Genomic DNA, 22,011 nt, shown 5'->3' with positions numbered 1-22,011 from the left:
ATACTGTACATCGTTTCATGTTTACACTTACTGCATCTGGTCGCACTGATTATGTAAATTAGATTTTTTTTTAAACGCAGTGATGATCAGGATAAGGAGACCATGAAGGAGCGATTTCAAGGTCACAATATGATATTGATTTCACCTTCACTCATACCATACGTTAAATAAGGGGAGTGATATGATTGATTGATTGTATATCATCTAACTTCCCTCTCGATAATTGTTCATTAATATGGAGACGTCAACATTATCGGTGAAGGTCTGTGACATTTTGACCTATGGTCGGAGCTTGTGGCCTGTGAGCAGGGAGGGATATTTATCGTGCTACACCTGCTGTGACACGGGACATCGGTATTTGCGGTTTCATCCTCAGGACCGTCCCATTCAGTCGCCTCTTATAATAAACAAGGGGTAGTGGGAACCTATTGTAACCCGGATCCACACAGAACTAGAGAAAGATTTATTTGATATGGAAAAGAAATTATATCTAATCAGTGGCGGATTTAAGGGGGGGGGCGGCCGCTAGCCCCCCCCCCCCCCCCCTAAAATTTTCAAATTTAAGGTAAATCGTGGTTTCTTCCACTCACAGAAAAATAAATGAACAAATCGTTTGATTTATTTAATTGATTTTATTTAGAGAACCTATTTTTTCCCAAACCTCTTAAATTTTGTGTCATTTCATTAATCTCACTTTATCAAAAATGAAAAAAAAAATTACTACATAAGAGACATATTTCAAGCCCTATTAAATCTGTAAAATCCATGAGTTTACGGGGGCTTCGCCCCCTGGACCTCCACCCACTGGGGGCTCAAGGCGGCACTCAGACCTCATGTCACATAAAGTATCGCCTCCCTAGCCGCAATTCCTGGATCCGCCCCTGATGGTTTCGTGACAATAATATGCTTCATGTATACATCTTAGCACGGGTGTGAGAAATGTTCGATATGTGACGATTAGACCCCTGTCGTTTAAGAAGCAACTCTTTCAAGATCTTGCCTCTCTTTGGAAAGAAATTCAATTTAAACAATAGAGGTCTAATTATTATATGTTATCGAATATTTCCCCGATATTTACAAGCGATACAGCTAGTTAAAAAGGAAAACCATGAGAGGGGTGATATGAATGATATGGATTGTGAATATTTCGTTTAAAGGAAGACATTTTTATTATATATATTTAGACGCCGAGTGTTTGTGGTACATTTATAAACAGCACTGCGAGTCTGTGATTGTTGTCGGAAAGATTTAAATATCGAGATCGTTAACTCGGACGCGATTGGTAACACGGAAGTAGTATAACGCAGCTAGATGGCTGGTTCAGCGGAGTGCAGTTTTGAGTGCGGGCCGATGGCTCGTACAGCGGAGTGCAGTTTTGAGGGGTATTGGCATGAGTGTAGGGGTCAAGCAGGTGGCCAGCAGGCCACCTGGCGCGGTCAAGCTGGGCCGGTGGAGAGGTCAAGCTGGGTAGGTGGGGAAAACCTGGGGCGATAGCGTGTGAACGTTTTATATTCCAGGTGTATTCCTTTTTGTTAAATTTTCAAATAAAGAATTAAAGAACAATGGTTGAAAGTTTACACATTTATTCAATGAATAAATTTACACATAATTTACTGACCTCGTCTAACAGCTGACAGAAAATAGATAGGCGTCAGGTTTCATTTCTCGGAAACGCTGGTATTTGTAAACAATTAGCTCAGATATACCGAGGGATGTTTTCGAGGAGGTCTGCGCTCTCTCGTTATATAACGACGCTCTCGCCAGTTCGCTTCACTGGTGACCCAGTAGCGTTAAGAAGATTGAAAATTAGAACATGCCAGGTTTCGTTTTCATTTCTCGGAAACGCGGGGTGTTTTGTAAACAATGAGCTCAGCTACGGAATTCGGTTAACATGCACAGAGTTTATGGATATATTCACTATATTGTGTGGTTTGAGTCAGATCTTTCTGTATTAGGCCTTTGTATTGAATCTTATGTGATTGATTTTTTAATTTCTTACTCGAGAATGATTCACTCATAAGGCGACGTCATTACTGCCCGTGAAGGACTGCAAAATATAGGCCTATGCTCGGCGCTTACGGTCTTTGAGCAGGGAGGGATCTTTATCGTGCCACACCTGCCGTGACACGGGACCTAAGTTTTTGCGATCTCATCCGAAAGACCGCCCCATTTAGTCGCCTCTGACGACAACCAAGGGGAAGTGAGGACCTATTCTAACCTGGATCCCATATATTTTTACGCTATATATTTAGATATAATTAATTTTTACTCTAAAAGTACTTTGGACCTAAACTCTATTATGGAAAACAACTATCTGTGCACTTCGCACCCTATGGGATCACAACGAAAAAGTACGTCACGACGTACATCTTACAATTCATGTCTACATGTTGTCGTTATATTGACTGCCGTTATCAAGTGATAAGCCGTATACGTGAAAGATTTTCTTGTCAAATAATATATTATTTTAATTTCGTATCAAATCACTCAACATTTTTATATTTGCGCGAAGGTCATAATTCATATTGTGACCTTGAAATCGCCCCTCTATTTTCTCCCGACCCCGATCCTCACTACGTTGTAAGAAAATCTAATTTACATAATTATTGCGAGCAGAGTGTAAAGGGGTAACGATATACGGTGTATGGTGGTATATAAAGTGTATATATTTATATTCCTGTTACCTAAGGAAGAGTTAGGACACACTTCTGATACATAAAGAAACCCCCCTTTCCGCATCTGATTATGTCTGGCATACTCTTGAAAATGAAAAAAGAGTATCCTGCATTAGATGCATTTTAAACGTCCCTTTATCGGAGCACTTGCTCTCTGTATAGATCTGGGTTTTTACTATAGCAACTTTTTTTTTAAATATAGGAAGTCTCATAACTGTTCATGAAAAAGTGAAGATAATAAACAATCTTATAATGATTACACAATTGAGAGTAGGGTAAACACGGATCCTTGTTAAAGTAAATATGAGTGGTGGCAACTGCGGTGGCAGTAGTCGTGTTCATGAGAATGTGAGGGGTTGTATTTGGTGTATAGGTGGTGGTATGTGGTACATAATAGGTGGTATATGATGTTAATGAAAATTATAATAGGTGGTATATGATGTTAATGAAAATTTGGGTGGTAGTATGTGGTGTTAACGAAAATGTGAGCGGTGTTATGGTGGTGAAACATGCAAACTAATAACGCTAAAGCAATCTCTTTAATTAATATTATGGAAAGAAATGCAAAATTAAGGACCTATATAGGTAATAGTGTGACTAGTGTTAAAGAAACCCTAAGTCATGGGGACTGGTGTGGCAATAGTGGGGAGTAGGCTTTATTTAGCGTATAAGCGGTAGTGTGTGGTGTACAAGTGGTGGTATGTGGTGTATAAGTAGTGATATGTGATGTTAATAAAATGTGGGTGGTAGTATGGTGGTGACACACGCAATCTAATATCGGTAGATCAATCTCTCATTAGTATTCTGATGCAAAGAAATACATAATTTAGGATCTAAATGGGCAGTGGTGTGAGTTATGTTAAATACGATGTAAGTGATGGCATGTGGTGTGTCAGTAGTGGTGTACAGTTGCCGTGAGTTGGTGGTATGTAGTGTATGGGTGGTGGTATGTGGTGTTTGAGTGGTGGTATGTGGTGTATAGATGGTGTATGAGTAGTGGTATGTGGTGTATAGGTGATGGTATGTGGTGTTAATGGAAATGTGAATGATTGTATGGTGGTGACACATGCAAACTAAAAACGGTAGATCGATCTCTTTCATTAATAGTGTTATGCCAAGAAATGCAAAAGTATATAGGTAGTGTTGTGAGTAATGTTAAAGAAGATGCAAGTGATGACATATGGTGTGGCAGTAGTGGTGTACAGGTGGTGGTATGTGGTGTATAGGTGGTGGTATGTGGTGTTTGAGTGGTGTATAGGTGGTGGTAAGTGGTGTACGAGTGGTGGTATAGGTGGTGGTATGTGGTGTATAGGTGATGATATGTGGTGTTAATGGAAATGTGAGTGATTGTATGGTGGTGACACATGCAAACTAAAAACAATAGATCAATCTCTTTCATTAATAGTGTTATGCCAAGAAATGCAAAAGTATATAGGTAGTGTTGTGAGTAATGTTAAAGAAGATGTAAGTGAAGGCATTTGGTGTGCCAGTAGTGGTGTACAGGTGGTGGTATGTGGTATGTGGCCCGCACTCAAAACTGCACTCAGTTGAACCAGCCATCTAGCTGCGTTATGCTACTCAAGGATGCAGTTATGCAGAATTGGTTTCATGTTGTATATTTTGTTATAACTTACTACCACCCGTACGCGTAGATAAAAAGAATTATAACATGACATTGGAATACCTCAGTGTCCACTACATGTATACATACGTCCTGTTTCAAATCAGTGTTATCATAACCTAGAAATGCGAGATTGTATGACACTGAGTTGTACACAATACCATTACTTTAGAGAAAAATAACAACTAAAAATATATACTTGTCATGACAAAAATATATTGATGCAAGTGGCAAAGAACGACCGCAAATATTTTGTTACATTTCAATGACTGTATGGAATCTCAATTTTATATGAGCACAAATATCAACGATGGAGACCATGTGCATGCATAGCCTACGCTCAAAACATTCACTATTACACAACCCCTCTCTCAATACAGACTGCACTAACAACATTCACTCTTACATAACCCCTGTCTCAATATAGACTGCTCTAACAGTGTGCACTCTGATAAAGCTCCCATAACAAGGAATATGCATGTGTATACATGTGATACTAAACTTCAAATTATTGAATTTTATCTAATATATAAAACCTGCTGGATTTCTATACATGATAACAATTACCAAACACTTTTCACTATGGTTTGCTACCACTGAACATATTTGTAAATGACGTTTGGTTTAAATTTAAGTTTTAAACGATATGGCGTTTAAACTGCGCTGCGTTAAGGCAATGTGTACGGTCAATTCATTGCCACTGCCATTAAACTTTCTACCCCCCCACCTTAACTTAATTAAATACGTAGTCATTAGTAATATGTTCCCATTTTTAGAACCTCGTTAAGCTCTGAAGATTAACATTAATTCCTGTGAGAAGAAACATTTCCCAACGCTGTATGGGGTATTGATTTTTATCCAGTAATTGAACATAGGTCACCATTTCATATACGGAAACAAAATATCTCTGTGTGATATATCTAATGTAATTCTTATTTAACACTTACACTTCACACGCTGAATCTTATTATAGCATAAAGCATTCTTCAATTTATTAAAACTTGAAGTGGGGTACATTTATTCACTGAGTTCTCCGATTGATGTAATGTTTCTTGTGGTTTGCATTTACATTTATATAAAAACTATTTAAATTTATAATTTTTTCTTCTTCTTTTTTTTTTGTCTCATTCTACCCAACATCTATCAGCTGTTATATGTAGGTTCGCCAGTGCACATTTCTCTCTTTTGTGACAATTTGATTAAAATCCATAAACATAGTGTATGAACTTGACCACTCACACACACCACCTCCTTATCGGGTGTACTCGCTTCTGAAAATCATAGTGAAATTATCATTCTATGTTGAAAATAAGTGATTGTTCAATTTTACCGTGGGTCGGTTAGGGAATGAAGTATCAATTGATCACAGGTTATCATTAGAAATGGGCTTTTGTACCTTCTTTTTGTTTTATTCAGTAAACGTTCCTGAGGAGGTAATGAAATGGGACATTGATGCAAGACGGAGATATGTAAAAAGTAGTAAAGAACAAGGACGAAAGAAACTGTACTGTGCTAGAGGTATGCTTGTTGGATGCGCAGGCGCAGGGAAAACAACACTTCTCAAAAAGCTTCAGAATAGAGAGACAGCAGACAAAGACCGACCCACGGAGACAACTGTTGGTCTGGAGGTCCATGAGGATTTGTTTGAAATAGAATCTGGCACACTGAAAAGTAGGCTTTTATTTTTCTTTTAATTTGCAACGATTGAAATCAGAATATCTCGACAAATATGTTGTTTTTTTATTATATTATTTTTATCGGTACACGGTATTCCGAACTCTATATTTTGGAAAGTATCTATTAGTATACCTTGAATACACTCATTCAATGAAACTTGTATTTCAGATTACAAAGGAAACTCTTCAGTATTCCACAGTGATAAACAGCTGATAAGCATGACAGATTTTGCGGGACAAGTGGCTTATTATGCTTGTCACCAGGTTTACCTGTCCAGAAGAGCGTTCTATATGTTAGTCGTTGACATGTCCAAAAATCTGACAGAGAAAGTTCACGAGCATAACAAGGATCGCCACGACCCAATTGGATCCCTATTTCACAACTGGACCTATGATGGTACTTCTTTATAGCACACATTGAACGAAAACTCTCAAATCAAGTTGGCTGGTTTTTCAGTTTGCAGTTGAGTTGTACATGTACAGTTTGGTATGCTTGATGTTCACAATTTTGTTCATAGTTTTGGGTCAATATTCCTCTACTGGACAGATCTGGGTACTCCTTCATATCGCACTTTGAAAAAAAAATCAGTTACTTTGGTTAGTTTTGATATTTGCCCTTGGGATTTAACGCATTCCATGTTCGGCCACAGTGTGTGACATTTCAGAATCATCTCATTAAATGCTTTCAAAACTTTCAGAATACCATCTGGTATAAAATGCTGACTCCCTGCTTCATTTTCTGTTTAGGTTGAATGTCACATGACATGGGTGGGTCGTGGAATTTTTTTTAAAAGATCTGTTTACAGAATGTTTTATTCATTTGTTTTGTATTTCAATAAAAAGACATGTTTACAAGTTAGGTTTTTGTCCTACTACCGTAAACTCAGGAGACCTATTGCAACTGGTCTACGTCCGTCGTCGTGTGTTAACAATTAAACTGGTATGAAGGATATCTGAGACGGGAAGGGGCATAAATTGACTCTTACAACTCCGTTTCTTTTCTACAACCGTGTATTTGTAAAACAAAAACTAAATGCAAAATGATGTAGAGCAGACGGACTTCAACTAAACCTGTTAATTTCATGATCTCCAGGGAAAAAAGTATCTATATGCAAAATATATTTATTGCTATTGATAATAATTTGAAAGTAAATGGATATTTAGAATGAGCAGATAACCCTTTACCAAAACTGTATTTTTTGGAGAAGGCTTATATATAGGCTGCAAGCCTGCTGCCTAATCCATTTATGTTTCATACATAATAAAATATTGTTTAAATTAAAACTGTAATTTTCTGGGTCCCAGGAATAGAAATTCTGGTAACAGGGTGGGACGAAAATATGGTTTAAAGCATCTTTGGAACATAGGGTTGTAAATTTTAGGACTCCTGCACCCCGGGGTCTTCGGGACGGGGCACAATTTGGCAAATTTTCAAACATCTTCTCTGCAACAATATATGTGTAAAAATCTAAATGCATAGTGATTCAAAGTAGGAAGGCCTCTACCATAACTGTAAATGTTATGATCCCCAGGGTAGAGGTTTTGATTCTAGGGTGGGGCCAAACTTGGTAAATAGTATTCCACTTCCCATATTTATGTAGCAATATTCCATTATCATCAGCATATGGTGTTTATATCCTTCAACTGATTCGATACACAAGAGCTTGTTCTGCGTATGATCAGTTTTTGAATTGAGGCAGGTTATTGACATTCACGGATCACTGGATATGGGTGGAGCTTATCCATGGTCGTTGTTATTTACCTGGATTTTACCCGACAAAGATATCTTGCCACCTGATCCCACCCCTGGTGTGTCAGGGATCCGTGTTTGCCCAACTATCTATTTTGTTTTGTCTATAGGACTTTTGATAGTATCACTGTTCGTTATCTTTAACTTTTATCGGGCTGTTGTTTATACTTTTGATATACATAGGAAGTATTTCAGGTTATCACATTTTTTTTCTATATAAACAACGATTTATAAATTCTTATGCTGAATATTTTTTTAGGACATTAGCAAGCAGAGAAATGCGATTTTTTAATTTTAGATTTACTATTCATAAAGCCCTGTATACTACATGACTAAATATATACTGACTATTTACAATTCAATAACTGCCAACTATGTTTCATGTAGAGAAGGTTTGCGGGACCCCGGATTTGGCGGACGACGCAGTTTAATATTAGTTTTCTTCTTGTTCCATTTGACTGCCCGAGGAACCTCTCTCATCTGATATTCATATGATGGCGCGGATTTTGCTCTATGTAGCTGCTACCCTGCCACATTCCGCGATGGCACAGTATGTTCTAAATCTTCTTGCACATGGGTTTTCGGATTTTAGCCGGCCTAAGGTTTTCTACCACGCAGGGTTGGATAAACATGCCCGGCAGTCGGGATGTTCAGGGACGGAAGGTATACGTACATCAATTGATGTAGGCGTTTCTGGAGTTTCTTCTAACCTCTCTACTTCCGGGTTTGTAGTCCAGTTCTATCCGTTATATGCAATTAACACCAAGATATTTTCTCGGAGAAACTTTCAGAAATATTTCGGAGGTCATTCTCCTTTGATGAGGAAAACGTAGATTGTTCAGCTAGTTGTAATTTTTATATGTCTGTATCATGTTATGGCGCTGCCCGTGCGGCTGGCTGTCTGACAGGTTGGCTGTCCGTTCATCCGAGGTCATGTTTACCAGACTTTTTTCAGTAACAGATGCATGTACGACTTTGAAATTTGGTCACAATATCTCCCTCAAGAATTGTCAGAGTGAGTTTGTGATTTAGTTGGATTGGTCCTTCCTTGACCTACTTGAGGACTATATGTACATCAAACAGTTTACCGGGCTTTATTCGTTACAGATACACATATTGCCCTGAAATACAAGTTCAGTTTGTACTTCAGCTGGATTGCCTCGTCCGTTTGTGACCTACATTAGAACTAAAAGTAGATCAAACAGTTTCCCGGGTTTTTTTCCCCAATATGAATACAGGTATTACGCTGACATTTAATCACAGGCTTCCTCGCAGAGGAGTACAAGTTCAATTTGCATTTCTGCTGGATTAGTGTTCCTTTTACCTGGTTTTAGACTGAATAGGCCATACAGTTTTCCAAGCTATTTTCATTATAAATACAGAGATTGTTCTGAAATTTAGTCACATACTATCTCATTGAGAAATACAAGTTCGGTTTGTATTTCAACTGCGTAGCATTTGGGTTAAATATGTCAAACAGTTTTCCGGGGTGATATTTTGTCAAATGCTGCCTCTCGGGGGAATACAATGTACAAGTTCAGTTTGGATTTTAATTGGATTGGTCGATCCTTGGCCCACTGTTGGCCTACACAGGTCAAAAAGTGAATTTGGAAATACATAATCTGTTTACAGTTCAACTTAATTGGTGCCCCAAGACCCACTTTAGGACTAAAAGTAGATCAACTCGTTTAATGGACTTATCATCAGAAAGAGATATAGCACTGACATTTTGTCACAACCTCATTCTCAAAGAAATGCATAATCAGTTCACATGTCAGATGAACTGGTTCACCATGGTCAACTTTAAGGCGTTTTTATTCAATATTATTGTATCCATTCTGAGTGCATAATATGCTTCCAGGTTAAATTTTACTGTCCGACGGGCTTATATTGTATTGCAGGCGGTACACTTGTTCCATGCTGTCACTAATCGTTTTCTAACTACGTAATTATTCAGCAATTAAAATCAAAAGCAATTAGGCACTGTACATTTAGATGGGAATGACTTTTATTTTATAATATCAAGAGCCTATAAAGTTAATCTTAGGGCTTTGTTTTTGAAATTGGAATTGTGAGACATTAGCTGTGTGGACGAGTCAATGCTATCTAAACTCGGGTATACTGGACTTTGTCAAGATCTAAAGAAAACTGTTTATCATATTGTTATCAGTATCTCTCTCGGGAAGCTGTCGACCACGGTCTCTGCTTGTGTCCATCAACCTGAGATTTATTCAAAGTTTGATTGACTGACGGCTTACCATTGATCACGACGCAGGTTAAATTTGGAAGCGTTTACTTAAAACTGGGTCTTATAAATATCTTCTCTATACTATTGATACTAAATTGAGAGGAAATGAATGCTTAGAAGGAACAGGTAACCTGTAAATAAGATCGTAGATTTCATGATCCCAATGGTAGGGGTTTTATTGTAGGATTTTTGGTGACAGGGTGGGGCGAAATGGCCATTGGTCCAAGGTACATATATGAGCAAATGAGCATTTTAACTCCTTGTTGATAACTACCATCTAATTCTTTTCAAACCTGGTATGAAGCATCTTAGGGACATATTACGTAAAGTTTAGGACTTCTGTACTCCCGAGGCCTTAGGGGCAAAAAAAAAAACCACACCAAAATTTGACAAATTTGAACAAATTCTCTTTACAAACTGATATTTTTAAGGCAAACTAAATGTATAGTGATTTAGAGCAGACAGGCATTTACCATATTGTAAATAGCATGATCCCTAGTGTATAAGCTTTTCGAGACATTTAAGTTTAAAGAACACGTCCTATTTGATAATGTCGCTGAATATTACAATTTGGTTTATATTTTCAGAATACGTATTTTTTAGATTCCGTAGCCCTTGCGACCCGTGATACTTTTAATACTCTGGCGACCAGTTAGGCCTGTGGACCTCTTGTCTGTATTGTAATGAAACAGCATGTCTTCAAGTTCCGTTTTTTGCCGTATTTGATTGATCAGTGTTTGTTATCTTGACAGATTTCCGTGTATGTTGACCACGACATAGACGTGGGTAGTGTAGTAATGTTATATGATCGTCAGAAATATCAATGATTGGCTTTGCTTATCCATTGTTTGAATAAAATAATTTAGTGGTCAAAAATTATAATTTTCAATATTTTACTTTTTAGACTACATCGTATTCTGGCTTCAGTGCATAAAAACTTACTGCGATGTCGGAAAAAGGCGAATCAGTGGTAGAGAAACAGAAAGAGAGAATAGTGTTCCAGTGATTCTCATTGCTTCACATAAAGATGAGGCTGATTCGGTAAGTCTCTCTCTCTCTCTCTCTCTCTCTCTCTCTCTCTCTCTCTCTCTCTCTCTCTCTCACTAAAATCCAATACAACAACACTAAAAATGTCCAACCACACGAATAACAGTGAATTGTCAAATTTTCGGGACGACCTGTCCCTTCCTCAGTACAATATAATATTTAGATAGAAAGGGAAACTAACACTACAACTAAACTACGAAAACTGACAACAAAGAATACGTCTACATATTTTTTGACTTGATCCAACGTAGGACTGATTAGTTCAGTTCAGTCTTGACGCTCGATTAGAACAGATTTTTCTATTGGTACATATTACATTCGATAATATTGATATATAGACACGATTCTGAGACGATTACCCAAACAGTTTTCATTGTACTATTTGGAATTGGTATCATATCAAATACGTTTTCTTTTATTTATCTAGAATCTGTTAACATTCATAATAACTAACTTTTCGAATACTGTTTACACTATTTTTTTTTTAAAAGGGAGCAATTCCTCCTTTAATTTACAGTATCCAAGTTTCAGGCCGAATATTAGAGTGGTCAAGAAAAAATAATTCAAAGTAAAAGATTAAATTAAACTACAAAATGGCTTACCACATCATGCTCCATTGTCGCCAATTAAATCCGACACTTTAGATTATATAGATTATTCGATTAAGACCTGACCACCAAAGACTACACAAATAGTCAACGAGGATATTTTTAATTTCAACTTCAGAGTAGTTGTGCGTGGAGTCAGAGTGGTGTTTAATGAAGTACTTCGTTGGATGACTGGTCGCTAAATATGAATATTTCCGTTTTCCATTTTTTTTGTGACTGTCTATGATGTCAAAAAGTATAGTTTTTGATTTATTGTGATGATTGGTTGGTTTAAGGTGTTGAGAAGTTGTACCTTTTGATGTTGTTGATTTGAGAAAATCTTTGCAATTTTAAGTTTACTAAAAGTTCAGTAGAATTTTTAGAATGATTCTTTAAAATGATAAATGGCCACTCGCCTCAATTTCAATCATGTAATTATACTGTTTGATGATTAGGGATGGTGCTCATATCAGCTAAGCCTGCTGTTCAACTTAATCAATTAATTGAATGGATATTGTTTTAATTCAATTTAGGGCTCTGGTTATTAGTTTCTCATTATCTTTATTTTCATTCACAAATCATTTTGTCGGCAATGAGATATATCTTTAATTCAGACTTTGATGAATATGACGGGGAGCGTTCATCTATCATTCCTTTATGCTAGTGATGTTTATATATCAGACAAAATAAGCTCATGAGCGAGGCTCACTAGATATAGGGTGTCAGGTCCATCGTGAATTCGATCACCGTAAGCAAAATTCATGGCAAATGTGCCGGTTTCACACTGGATATATTTCTTGTATATCACCCTTAACTCTCTGGTAAAGTAAAACGTTTCAGAGACTGTACCTGCATGCAATAAATATCTCATTGCAAAATACAGCATTAAAATAACGTTAAAGTTTCAGTAAGATAAAAATCGATATCCTCAATAAGTCGTTGGTATTATATTCAAATTTTCTCAAAATGGCCAGTTAGTTTTTATATTTAAATTATTAATCAGGTATGATTTAAATCAAATAGTGTATTATAAAGAGTAGTTGTATTACGTTTTTGAAAACGGGACAGGTCATCCCAAAAATTTGTCAGTCGTTGGTCGTTTCAGTGGTTTTATTGCGGTTGCAAATTAACGATATATGCATGGAAATTATTACCATAACTAAACATATATAAGGATTAAACGAGATAGAACAAAATTATAATATCATAATAGATTCCAGAATACTCCGAACCATTTTCCACACAACGTTTTAACAAAACTCGATTAGTTGCTACTAGTTTTCGAGAAGTCCGATCCAAACATATCATTATTTTTTAATATATTTATTTGACACTGAAGTCATGCATAAAAATATTATCATTTTTTTTTTTTGGTTATATTTATTTTACATATATTAAATGTGCACATGAATGATTTAACAGACGTCCTTGTCGAAAGCCCACGTAACATGGATTCTAACTTGCTTGAATTACATGAATCCCGTTACATTGTGCATTTTTTACCGATATCGAAATATACATAGATCGGGTTTGATTTTTAAGAGTTTCATTATTTTATATTATTTTACGATTCTGTTTTACAAATTTTAAAAGAAAAATTAACTATTTCTATTACTAAACAAATCAAACAACACAACTCGATATCACATATAATCAACAATGCGAGAAAGACAAACATACACGTTATGAATATCTTTAAACGCCGGTTTCTCATTTCAATTACGACGTGAAAGTCAACAACCTTGGCTTCCCGTGGTAGTTCATATACTCGTATATTCCATGTCAATTACAGGAGTTAGGATCTCAAATGGAATTACACATAAGTAATCTGAATATTCGAATTTATGATTGTGCTTCCACCTTTTGAAGGATTGAATTATTTATTGAATTGCAGAAAAAATATGCGACACCTTTGGCATTTTATGAGGAATTGAAAAATTCCTTACCGGAAGGAGACACACTGTCGGATATTTTATCGCCTCGCAAATATTTTGAAGTTGAGTGTCCATCAAATCTGTTAAATGATCGTCAAAGGAATATTATAGAAGATGTCCAACAATGTATTGTTAAAACTGTACAACGCCTGCCTCAATGGGGAGAAAGAATTCCCTTAAATTGGGCAAAATTTGAAAAAATTCTCACCGACAGAAAAAGTAACGGAGAGAGAATTCTAAAAAGAGAGGAATTGAGGAAAATCAAGGAACTGAATTTATCAACCGAGGACGACATGGACGATATGCTTCGATTTTTCCAGGAGATTGGACACATCCTTTATTTTGCGGATAAGAAATTGAAGGACACAATCATAATCAATGTCCAGTGGTTTGTTGACGCGTTTAAACACATCATTACGGATCCAACACATCTCGTAAAGGATATAAAGGACAAATGGTTGAGAACGGGCAGGATTTCTGAAACAGCAATTAAAGAAATATGGGAAGAAACCAACGATGACTCGTACACCATGCATGAAAGGGATATTATGCCATATATGCAGAGACTTGGACTAATGACACAAAAACTTAAGGATGAGGAAAAAAATGGAGATATGTACTACATCCCAAGCATGAACAGAATTGACCTCTCTCAAGAATATTTAGACATACTGAAAAATGGAGAAAAAACGCCTCTTCTTATTTTCCATTTCAAAACATATTTACCCCATTTTTTCTTCTTCCGCCTGGTTGTTGGTTGTTTAGAGAAGTGGAGAGCGCTCGATCAAGAAATGTTTTGTAAAAATGCAGCATTTTACAAGGAAGATGATTCTAGCCATTACATAGCCATTGCAGTTAACCAAACTTCGATCCAATTACAAGTCTTCACTCCTGATAAGAAAATGCATCTAAGTACAAGGCACGTCGTAGATATAAGGAATGAAGTTGAGAAACGTGTCCGTGAAATAACAAAGACCTTCCATAACCAAGTTAGATATGAGATAGGATATTATTGTCAGGATGCTGATATTACCAGCGAAGATTACGATTTGTTTTTGCAAGAACACGAAGTGTTACAGATAAACACAAGTATTGATGAAATGCCTTGTCCAAAGCATGTCCGGGCAAAACCACGCCACTTCATTAACAAGCGCAACTTGGTCAGATTTTGGAGGATTGAGAACTGAATGTTATATCGCGGAAGAATATCCCATTTTTACACAAACGTTGAAAATCATTTCATGATGAAAGATACAGGGCTCCGTTTTACAAAATAACTTACGACTTACGGCCAACTTTACATATTGGAATTTTCTAGTTTCATTGTAAGTTCATTCACTCCAAATGCATTTTTTTTAAATGTTAAAAATTAAGCCTCTAAAAAGTTTACTTCATTCACTTAAAGGAATAATCGTGTAATACAATTTAAGACTTGTGACATTGCCGTAAGTTGTTTTGTAAAACGAGCCCCTGATCCGTTTTTCAGAGGATAGCTACAAATTCGTCCAGCTAGCCTGCATCTTTCTAGACTACAGAAGATGATAAACATTTAAGCATAGGATAAGTGACATGTGCTGTAGAGAATGTCAACATACCTTGATTGAACCGTTTTTGCATTACCTTCATATAATATCAATTGTGGTGAATTGATGCATTATTCAGAACCAAAACATATCCTTAACTGAAACAGACACTGCAGTTTCTTTTTTCAATCAATTCCCCACGAACATAATTGAAACCCTATCAATTTTTGAAAGATTTGTTGGTTTTGTCAACAATGGTTATATGTAGGACAATAGAGGCATAGCAAAGTAACGGATATCTATCTACATTTACATCCCAGGTCATGGCATTCACCATATCTGACAAACGCTTTTTTACTTTGCTGAAAGAAAATGCAGAATTGCAAACATTTTTCTTTTGCATTTTCAATCTGTCCAAAAAAGTGTCCAAAAAGTGACGGAGCTCATCAAAGAAAGAGTAAGGGACAATATCTAAACTAATTGTCGACATAATTCCATGGGCCAAATTGAAAATGGATTATGTGATCGTGTCCACTTAACATTTAGAACAAACATGTCGATAGGTATCTCTCCATGCAGTACACATTACTCCATTGTTGCTTTTTAATGACAGAAAAGTCCTTTTTTCGAAGTTTTACTACACTTGGAATTGATTTTTTTGAAAGAAGAATATTGTCTTAAAAGAACCAAACAATCTTTAAATGCTGCATCCAAGTAAGACATGTTATTAAATGATTTGATGTATATTAATAGAATAAACCATGGATACTATGCAATTGTCTAACATTTTTCATCAATGCAGTCATTCAATATCATTTTATTCATTCATGCATGCCTGTATATGTTACATGTATGCGGATGGCGTTACTTTGTAAATCAACGCCATTCACATCGATTCTACGATTCACAGTTTCATTTAAGGAATGGATTTTTAAAAATATCTTATGCGATATAAATTGTTTCGGGGCAGTTTACGCTTATAAGGCGCGAGTCAGTTTATAAAAAGCGTAAACTGACCTAAAGAAATTCATATTGTACAAAATACAAAAAGGAAATTAAATTAATTCCCTGTAATTCAATCTCAGTACTAAAATATGCATTTTCAATTCGTAAATATGAATTAACTGCACCGTTCAAGGATTCGCTTCGCAACATACCGACAAAGTGTCGAAGATGGAAGAAGGCATCTTGGTTCTTTGCATATTGAAACATGTATTTCATTTATCAAATTTGAAAACGTATGGTGGAAATTTGATAGCGGGGGATCTGTTATGTAGGCCTGATGTTTACTTCGCAGTATAAGATTGGCTTTGAAGTCCTTCCTACCACGAGGTATTGTTGCAATGTTTATGTCGCGTTATGCACTAGAAAATGTAATGTGATTAGCGATTTTTGATTTTATAAATTTCAACAACAGTGTGACTTTCCATAGCATGCAACTTTATCGCCAATTAAATCCGGCATAGTAAATTATGAAAGCAATCCACATGTTAATCGATGAGACATGACGTCATATGTTACATCGTGTAAGACATCCATGACGCACTCACACTTCGATAGGCGGATAAAGCACCCCTACAAGTAAAAACATGCTTACGAATACTTGATAAACCGTTTTTTTTTTAATTTATCATACGAAATCGTTGTACATATCATGTTAGTTTTTTTTTTTAACTTTTACCGTTAATGTTTTATGTAGCTTGTAAAAACAGAATGCTACGATTTGTTTGAAAGGTGAATATAATAAACAGTGATCAATCTAATAACTCCTATCAACGATACAAAATAGAGAGTTTGGCAAACATGGACCCCCTGGTATACTGGAGGTGGGATCGTGTGTCTAGGAGGATTAAACATCCCCTGTAGACCAGTCACACCTGTCATGATCCCCATATCTTGATCAGGTTTACTGCGTCATCCGTAATGCAAAGAATGGCCTAACAATCGGTGTGAAACTCGTCAGACAACATTTGACCCAATGATAGGTTGTTTCGGCAAACTAGATCATTATAAACATAGAAAAATAATGGTGTCAGACAATACAGTATTTCATTTCCCACGTTTAATTTCGTTCTTTTCCAACTCCATCGTCCGATCAACGTAACAATGTTGCATGGTGCAATATAAAATTAGAAAAGGAAAAGTAATGCCGCCTTCAATGTGAAGGGCGTGTGTCCCCATACCAAGTTACGTTTATACATTCTAAACGATTTTTTCAGCGTGTTCAGAAAATCTAATTTTGTGTTACAAGTAGAATCAAATTATATTTCTATACATTCTGATGATTCTCCCATATATTTGTACCAGAAAGGCATGTACATAATGGAATGCCACATTTGTATCCATTGTTGACGTGACAATGTAGTTTTACTTTATATGTATCCATGGATATAAATTGTTAAAACATGTTGGTGATACTAATGAAACAGTTCAATTTTAGTGGTTATTCGTATCTGTTATTTTAGATATCGAATTAGCTAGATGAGATTACTCATTTTTTGTTACCCCCGTGTTTTTCATAACGAAACATGATTAATCTCACCAATCTCATAAGTAATAGAACATCGGAAAAAGGGCAAACATGGGATAATGGGAAAAAAATAGAGGTGTATTCAGATGCCTGGAAAGAGTAATCTTCCCCTGCTGACCAGACACACCCGTCTGTTAGACCTCAATTTCGACCAGGAAAACAGGGCAGTCTGTAGCAAAATCAGTGTGTAATGTTTGATTGATTGAATATTGTTTAACGTCACTTTCGAGAATATTTCACCCATATGGAGACGTCACCATTGCCAGTGCAGGACTGCAAATTTTATGTATATACTCGGCGCTTACGGCTTTTGGGCAGAGATGCATCTTTATAGTGCCATATTTGCTGTGACACAGGGCTTCGGTTTATACGGTTTCATCCGAAGGAGCGCCTAACTAACTCGCAACGAATAATTATGTAAGAAGATTGGTATAAAACACACTAGACAACATCCGACGTAATGACAGTTCATATTTGCAAATATGATCATTGTAGTAACCATATAATTTTCGAAAATATTTTCTTCTGATGATGCTTTTGACAATCCTATCACCTGAATGTATTTATCCGTGTGTACCTATGTTTCAAGATCATTTATATACGGGTCATGCTCTTGAGCATTGAATCGGTTGGGAAACAGATATGATGTGCACATTAAAGTGAATATTGCTACATAAATATGGGAATTTGTTGGAAGACAACGTGAAGTCGTTCCGTATCTCCTAAAGTTGAGTTGATAATTTGTCATTAACCCTTCGGTTTCACTGATTACATGAAAAGGTTTTTGAAGCCCGGCAATAAAATGTTCCGAGTAATAACCCCAAAATAGATTTGTATATTTAAAAAGATAACTATATATCAATATAGATTTATGTATTTCTGATATCATTAATGACTGACAATACATGCTACTTTTTTAAATTTTGATTATTTATCAGGAATTTTATCATTAGCATAAGTAGATCAAATTGAAGTCGGAACATCTACCAAATACACTATGTACAGATAATCTCGTGATAAACAGTGTATTGATGTTTTATAATTCACCGAGGGGAAAAATGAGGCTAAGATTGCATGGTTAACCCTATTTCATCAATTTCAAACCACAAGGTAATACACAACTCATTTTCCAATATTCAGAAACCATGTCCGCGAACTTGCATCGGAGTTGGATTTTCCAGGAAAATTGGTCTCTGCGAATTCAATTGACTCCATATTACCCGGTGTCTATGATGGGTCTATTTTACAGAGCCTAACAAGCAGTTCATTCAAAAACCTAGATCTAAAAATTAAAGATTTTAAGACAGCAGTAGACAAACAGTCGTACGGACACAGCAATGCAGACAAACAAACTAACGACAACGGAGTACAGTTATCAGTATACATAAAGCAGAAAACAGGCAGCAATACATGTATAAAACAGCCGTACACAGAAATCTGTTCATAAAACACTGTATATAGTAGTACACAGACGGTGATACGTAAACAACATACAGACATGTTGGAAGATATCAGCTAATTAGTGTTAAATGTTGAAAATAGCAATCTGCTGTTTCAGATTATCGAGAGCTGTATGTACAGACACTGTCTTTTTACTATTTTTTATGTAGTCTGTAAGCTTACCGGACTGTGTATCCATAACGGTAACAAATTATATTCAAATAGTGTAATTTTAAACTCAAGTGGTTTAGTAAAAACAAAACCCCAACTTTTAATGACCTTTATCGAATTCCATACTGTTGGAGGTTACATCACTTGCATTGCATAACGATATTTAAGTGCTATTCCACGTAGGAATAGTTCAACATCGAATTACCGTAGCACATCAAATATTATGAAAATGGGCAAAACTTTTAGGAAGAAATTGGCTGGGTGTATATTCTATGAAAATTTATTTATCTTGTATCATTCAGTTCAATTTACATGATATAGAAAACAAAACATGTTTACCGTGTATCAATTCAAACAAATTGTCGGCTATACCAATTGGAAATATTCAAAGTAACAAAACTTAAATAAACTATGAATTATACATATTTCAAGATAAAGTTTTCAATTATCATTATCAATCTTCAAAAGTGTGAACAAGTTTTATTTCCATTTTATGAATGGTACGATAATCGTTTTAAATATATAGATTTTTAGCTATCATTCATGAAATTTTCATAAAAGCTGATAGGTGGCACGGAATAACTGAATAGTGAAAATGGCGGCGATCCGAATTTAATTTCATCAGTGAGTTCATTCGAAAAATGTAGCGTTGGGTATTACAGAGGCAGTCGATGTGCGACACACGGTGCATATACAAAATCAAACGAGTTGACGTAACTTGAAGAGTGTACGAGGTATCAAACACCCTCTGAATTCTCTGAACCAGAAAAGTGTCAACGGAGAAGCGAACATGGGAGGACATCGCATTGAAAGTCGATACATTTATCACAAAATTACATTGAAATGGATGTCAATTCATTGCTTTTTGGTGAAAGATAAGATGTTTAAAAGTAACCCTGATATTTACATCATTAACATTGGTACATCAGACATGCATGCATGCACCGAGGCAGTAGCCTTAGACATGGAAACATAATTGTACATGTGTAGTACGTTAGCGGATCTTCATTAGGTGAGATGTGAAGGCTACATATCTATCCCATTTGAATGTATTTAAGAGAGGGGGACGAGAATTAGATAAAACAAGTACTTTTGCCCGAGAATGTTGCATACAATAGTAGACCTATTTTGAAAATCTGATTGTAGGAGTTATGAGATTGATCACTGTTCGTTATCTTCACCTTGAATTGATTAAAATATCTATATTCCATATACCATTACTTTCATTTGAAAATTTCACCTACAGTTCACAGCTGTACAATTAAAAGACATACATGTATGACACCCTTTGCTAAAATTATGCAATGACAATTTACATACCAATGTTTTTATAAGTCAATTCTGTATATAAGTATGTGAAAAAAATTATTTATATATGAATATAACGCCATTATGATAATAAAGTGTATCTTGTGATATTTTAATTTTGTATAAGATTGTGAGGGCTTCACAATATTTGGAATGTTCTTATTTGTGTATATATGTAAATAAGAGGACATGAATTGTATAGTGTGTTGTAGACGATAACGAATCAGGAGATGACTCGACAGACTTCCATATTGATATGAACATCGGGACACTACCAGCCAATATTATTTGTTATACAGTGTCCTTAATAATTGTCATTCCGTGTTTATGAATTTGTTGTGATAGGAAGTGTATTGTTCTTCCTCAACATTCTGTCTAAATCAAGTGTAAATAATATTTTTAATAACGCGATTACATTTTATGCATTAATGATGAAAATGTTTATTTTGCAATTATGTTGTTACTGATGCATTGCCATTACAAGCGTCGTTTAGGAGAAAATTTAGTGATTTTATACATAAAAAATGTGAACTATACATATCATGAAAGACCTATGCAAAACATTATTTATATTTAAAACTTTTCATTAAACAAAGCTTACACCCTTATAGTAAAGTTAAATGCCTTTTCCGAAGCGTGTTCTTGTTGCTTGAACCACTGAAGGAAAACAAGAAAACTTCAGCTAAGTGATTGTGTCATATAATATAGAATTACCTATAATAATGTAAATTAATAGCTGGGATAAGGACAAATGATGAATACTTTAAACTTAGATATGTTACATTGCAAATTGGTGCTTATCCCAGCTGTTGTTATAAAATGATTGCAAAGTTTGTGTAACAAGAAGGTGGCGTACACAAAAAGGCCACAAGGAATGCTTAATGCTTGCATGATGCATGCAGCGCCACCCAAGGACAGGGCATTTATTTGTATTACCTTGTACAGAAGGTTTTCCAAGAAAAGGAAATATTGGTGCAAATTATTTGGTTGCCTCTAGCAAGACTACCCATGCAACATGGTATATAAATTAAAGTATATAAGCTTGTTATATGAATACAAATTAAGGTTGATCGATCCTCGTGTGATGTCATAGGTTTTTACAAAAGTCCTAATAAATCAAACTTTGCACATGATAGAAACATATCTTTTGGAGGAATTTTATTCACTGGATATAATAAAAAATCTGGTAAACTATTATTACTGAAAAAGTTTATATTTTTCATAGATAATCAATTATTTATGATTAAAAAAATGTTGTCAAGGGCAATAACTTCTATGATGGAATTTCCTCTACTGGATGTCTATTATACATTGGTTTCCCTAATATCCACAATTAATCTATACATATTTATGAATTAGCAGTTTTTTTAAAGACTTTTGATATTTAAATTTTGTCATTTCAACAAGTTTTTATCTATTTTTATTATTCTGTTTAACGAAAATGAGTGATTTTCTGATGTTGATGTATGCTTCTGTTTTTGTATGTCTGACATCTTTAAAA

General features: G+C 35.5%; 1 protein-coding gene across 2 annotated transcripts in view; it reads left to right on the top strand.

Moving 5' to 3' along the window:
• Positions 1–22,011, top strand: part of LOC125676813 (uncharacterized) — a 116,376-nt gene extending 94,365 nt beyond the window's left edge. The window contains exons 17-20 of one of the 2 annotated variants that reach the window (XM_056159463.1): positions 5,713–5,967; positions 6,142–6,369; positions 10,875–11,011; positions 20,723–22,011. In XM_056159463.1, the coding sequence (XP_056015438.1) occupies positions 5,713–5,967; positions 6,142–6,369; positions 10,875–11,011; positions 20,723–20,770 (668 nt within the window). In that variant the 3' untranslated portion in view covers positions 20,771–22,011. Of the gene's footprint in view, positions 1–5,712; positions 5,968–6,141; positions 6,370–10,874; positions 11,012–13,498; positions 17,501–20,722 lie in introns of those variants that run through there. The other variant, XM_056159462.1, reaches the window with a different exon arrangement.

Source organism: Ostrea edulis, chromosome 3, assembly GCF_947568905.1.
Source record: "Ostrea edulis chromosome 3, xbOstEdul1.1, whole genome shotgun sequence".
Taxonomy (NCBI): Eukaryota; Metazoa; Mollusca; class Bivalvia; order Ostreida; family Ostreidae; genus Ostrea; species Ostrea edulis.
The sequence above is the reverse complement of the archived record's forward strand: the minus strand, read 5'-3'. Positions and strand labels throughout refer to the sequence as shown.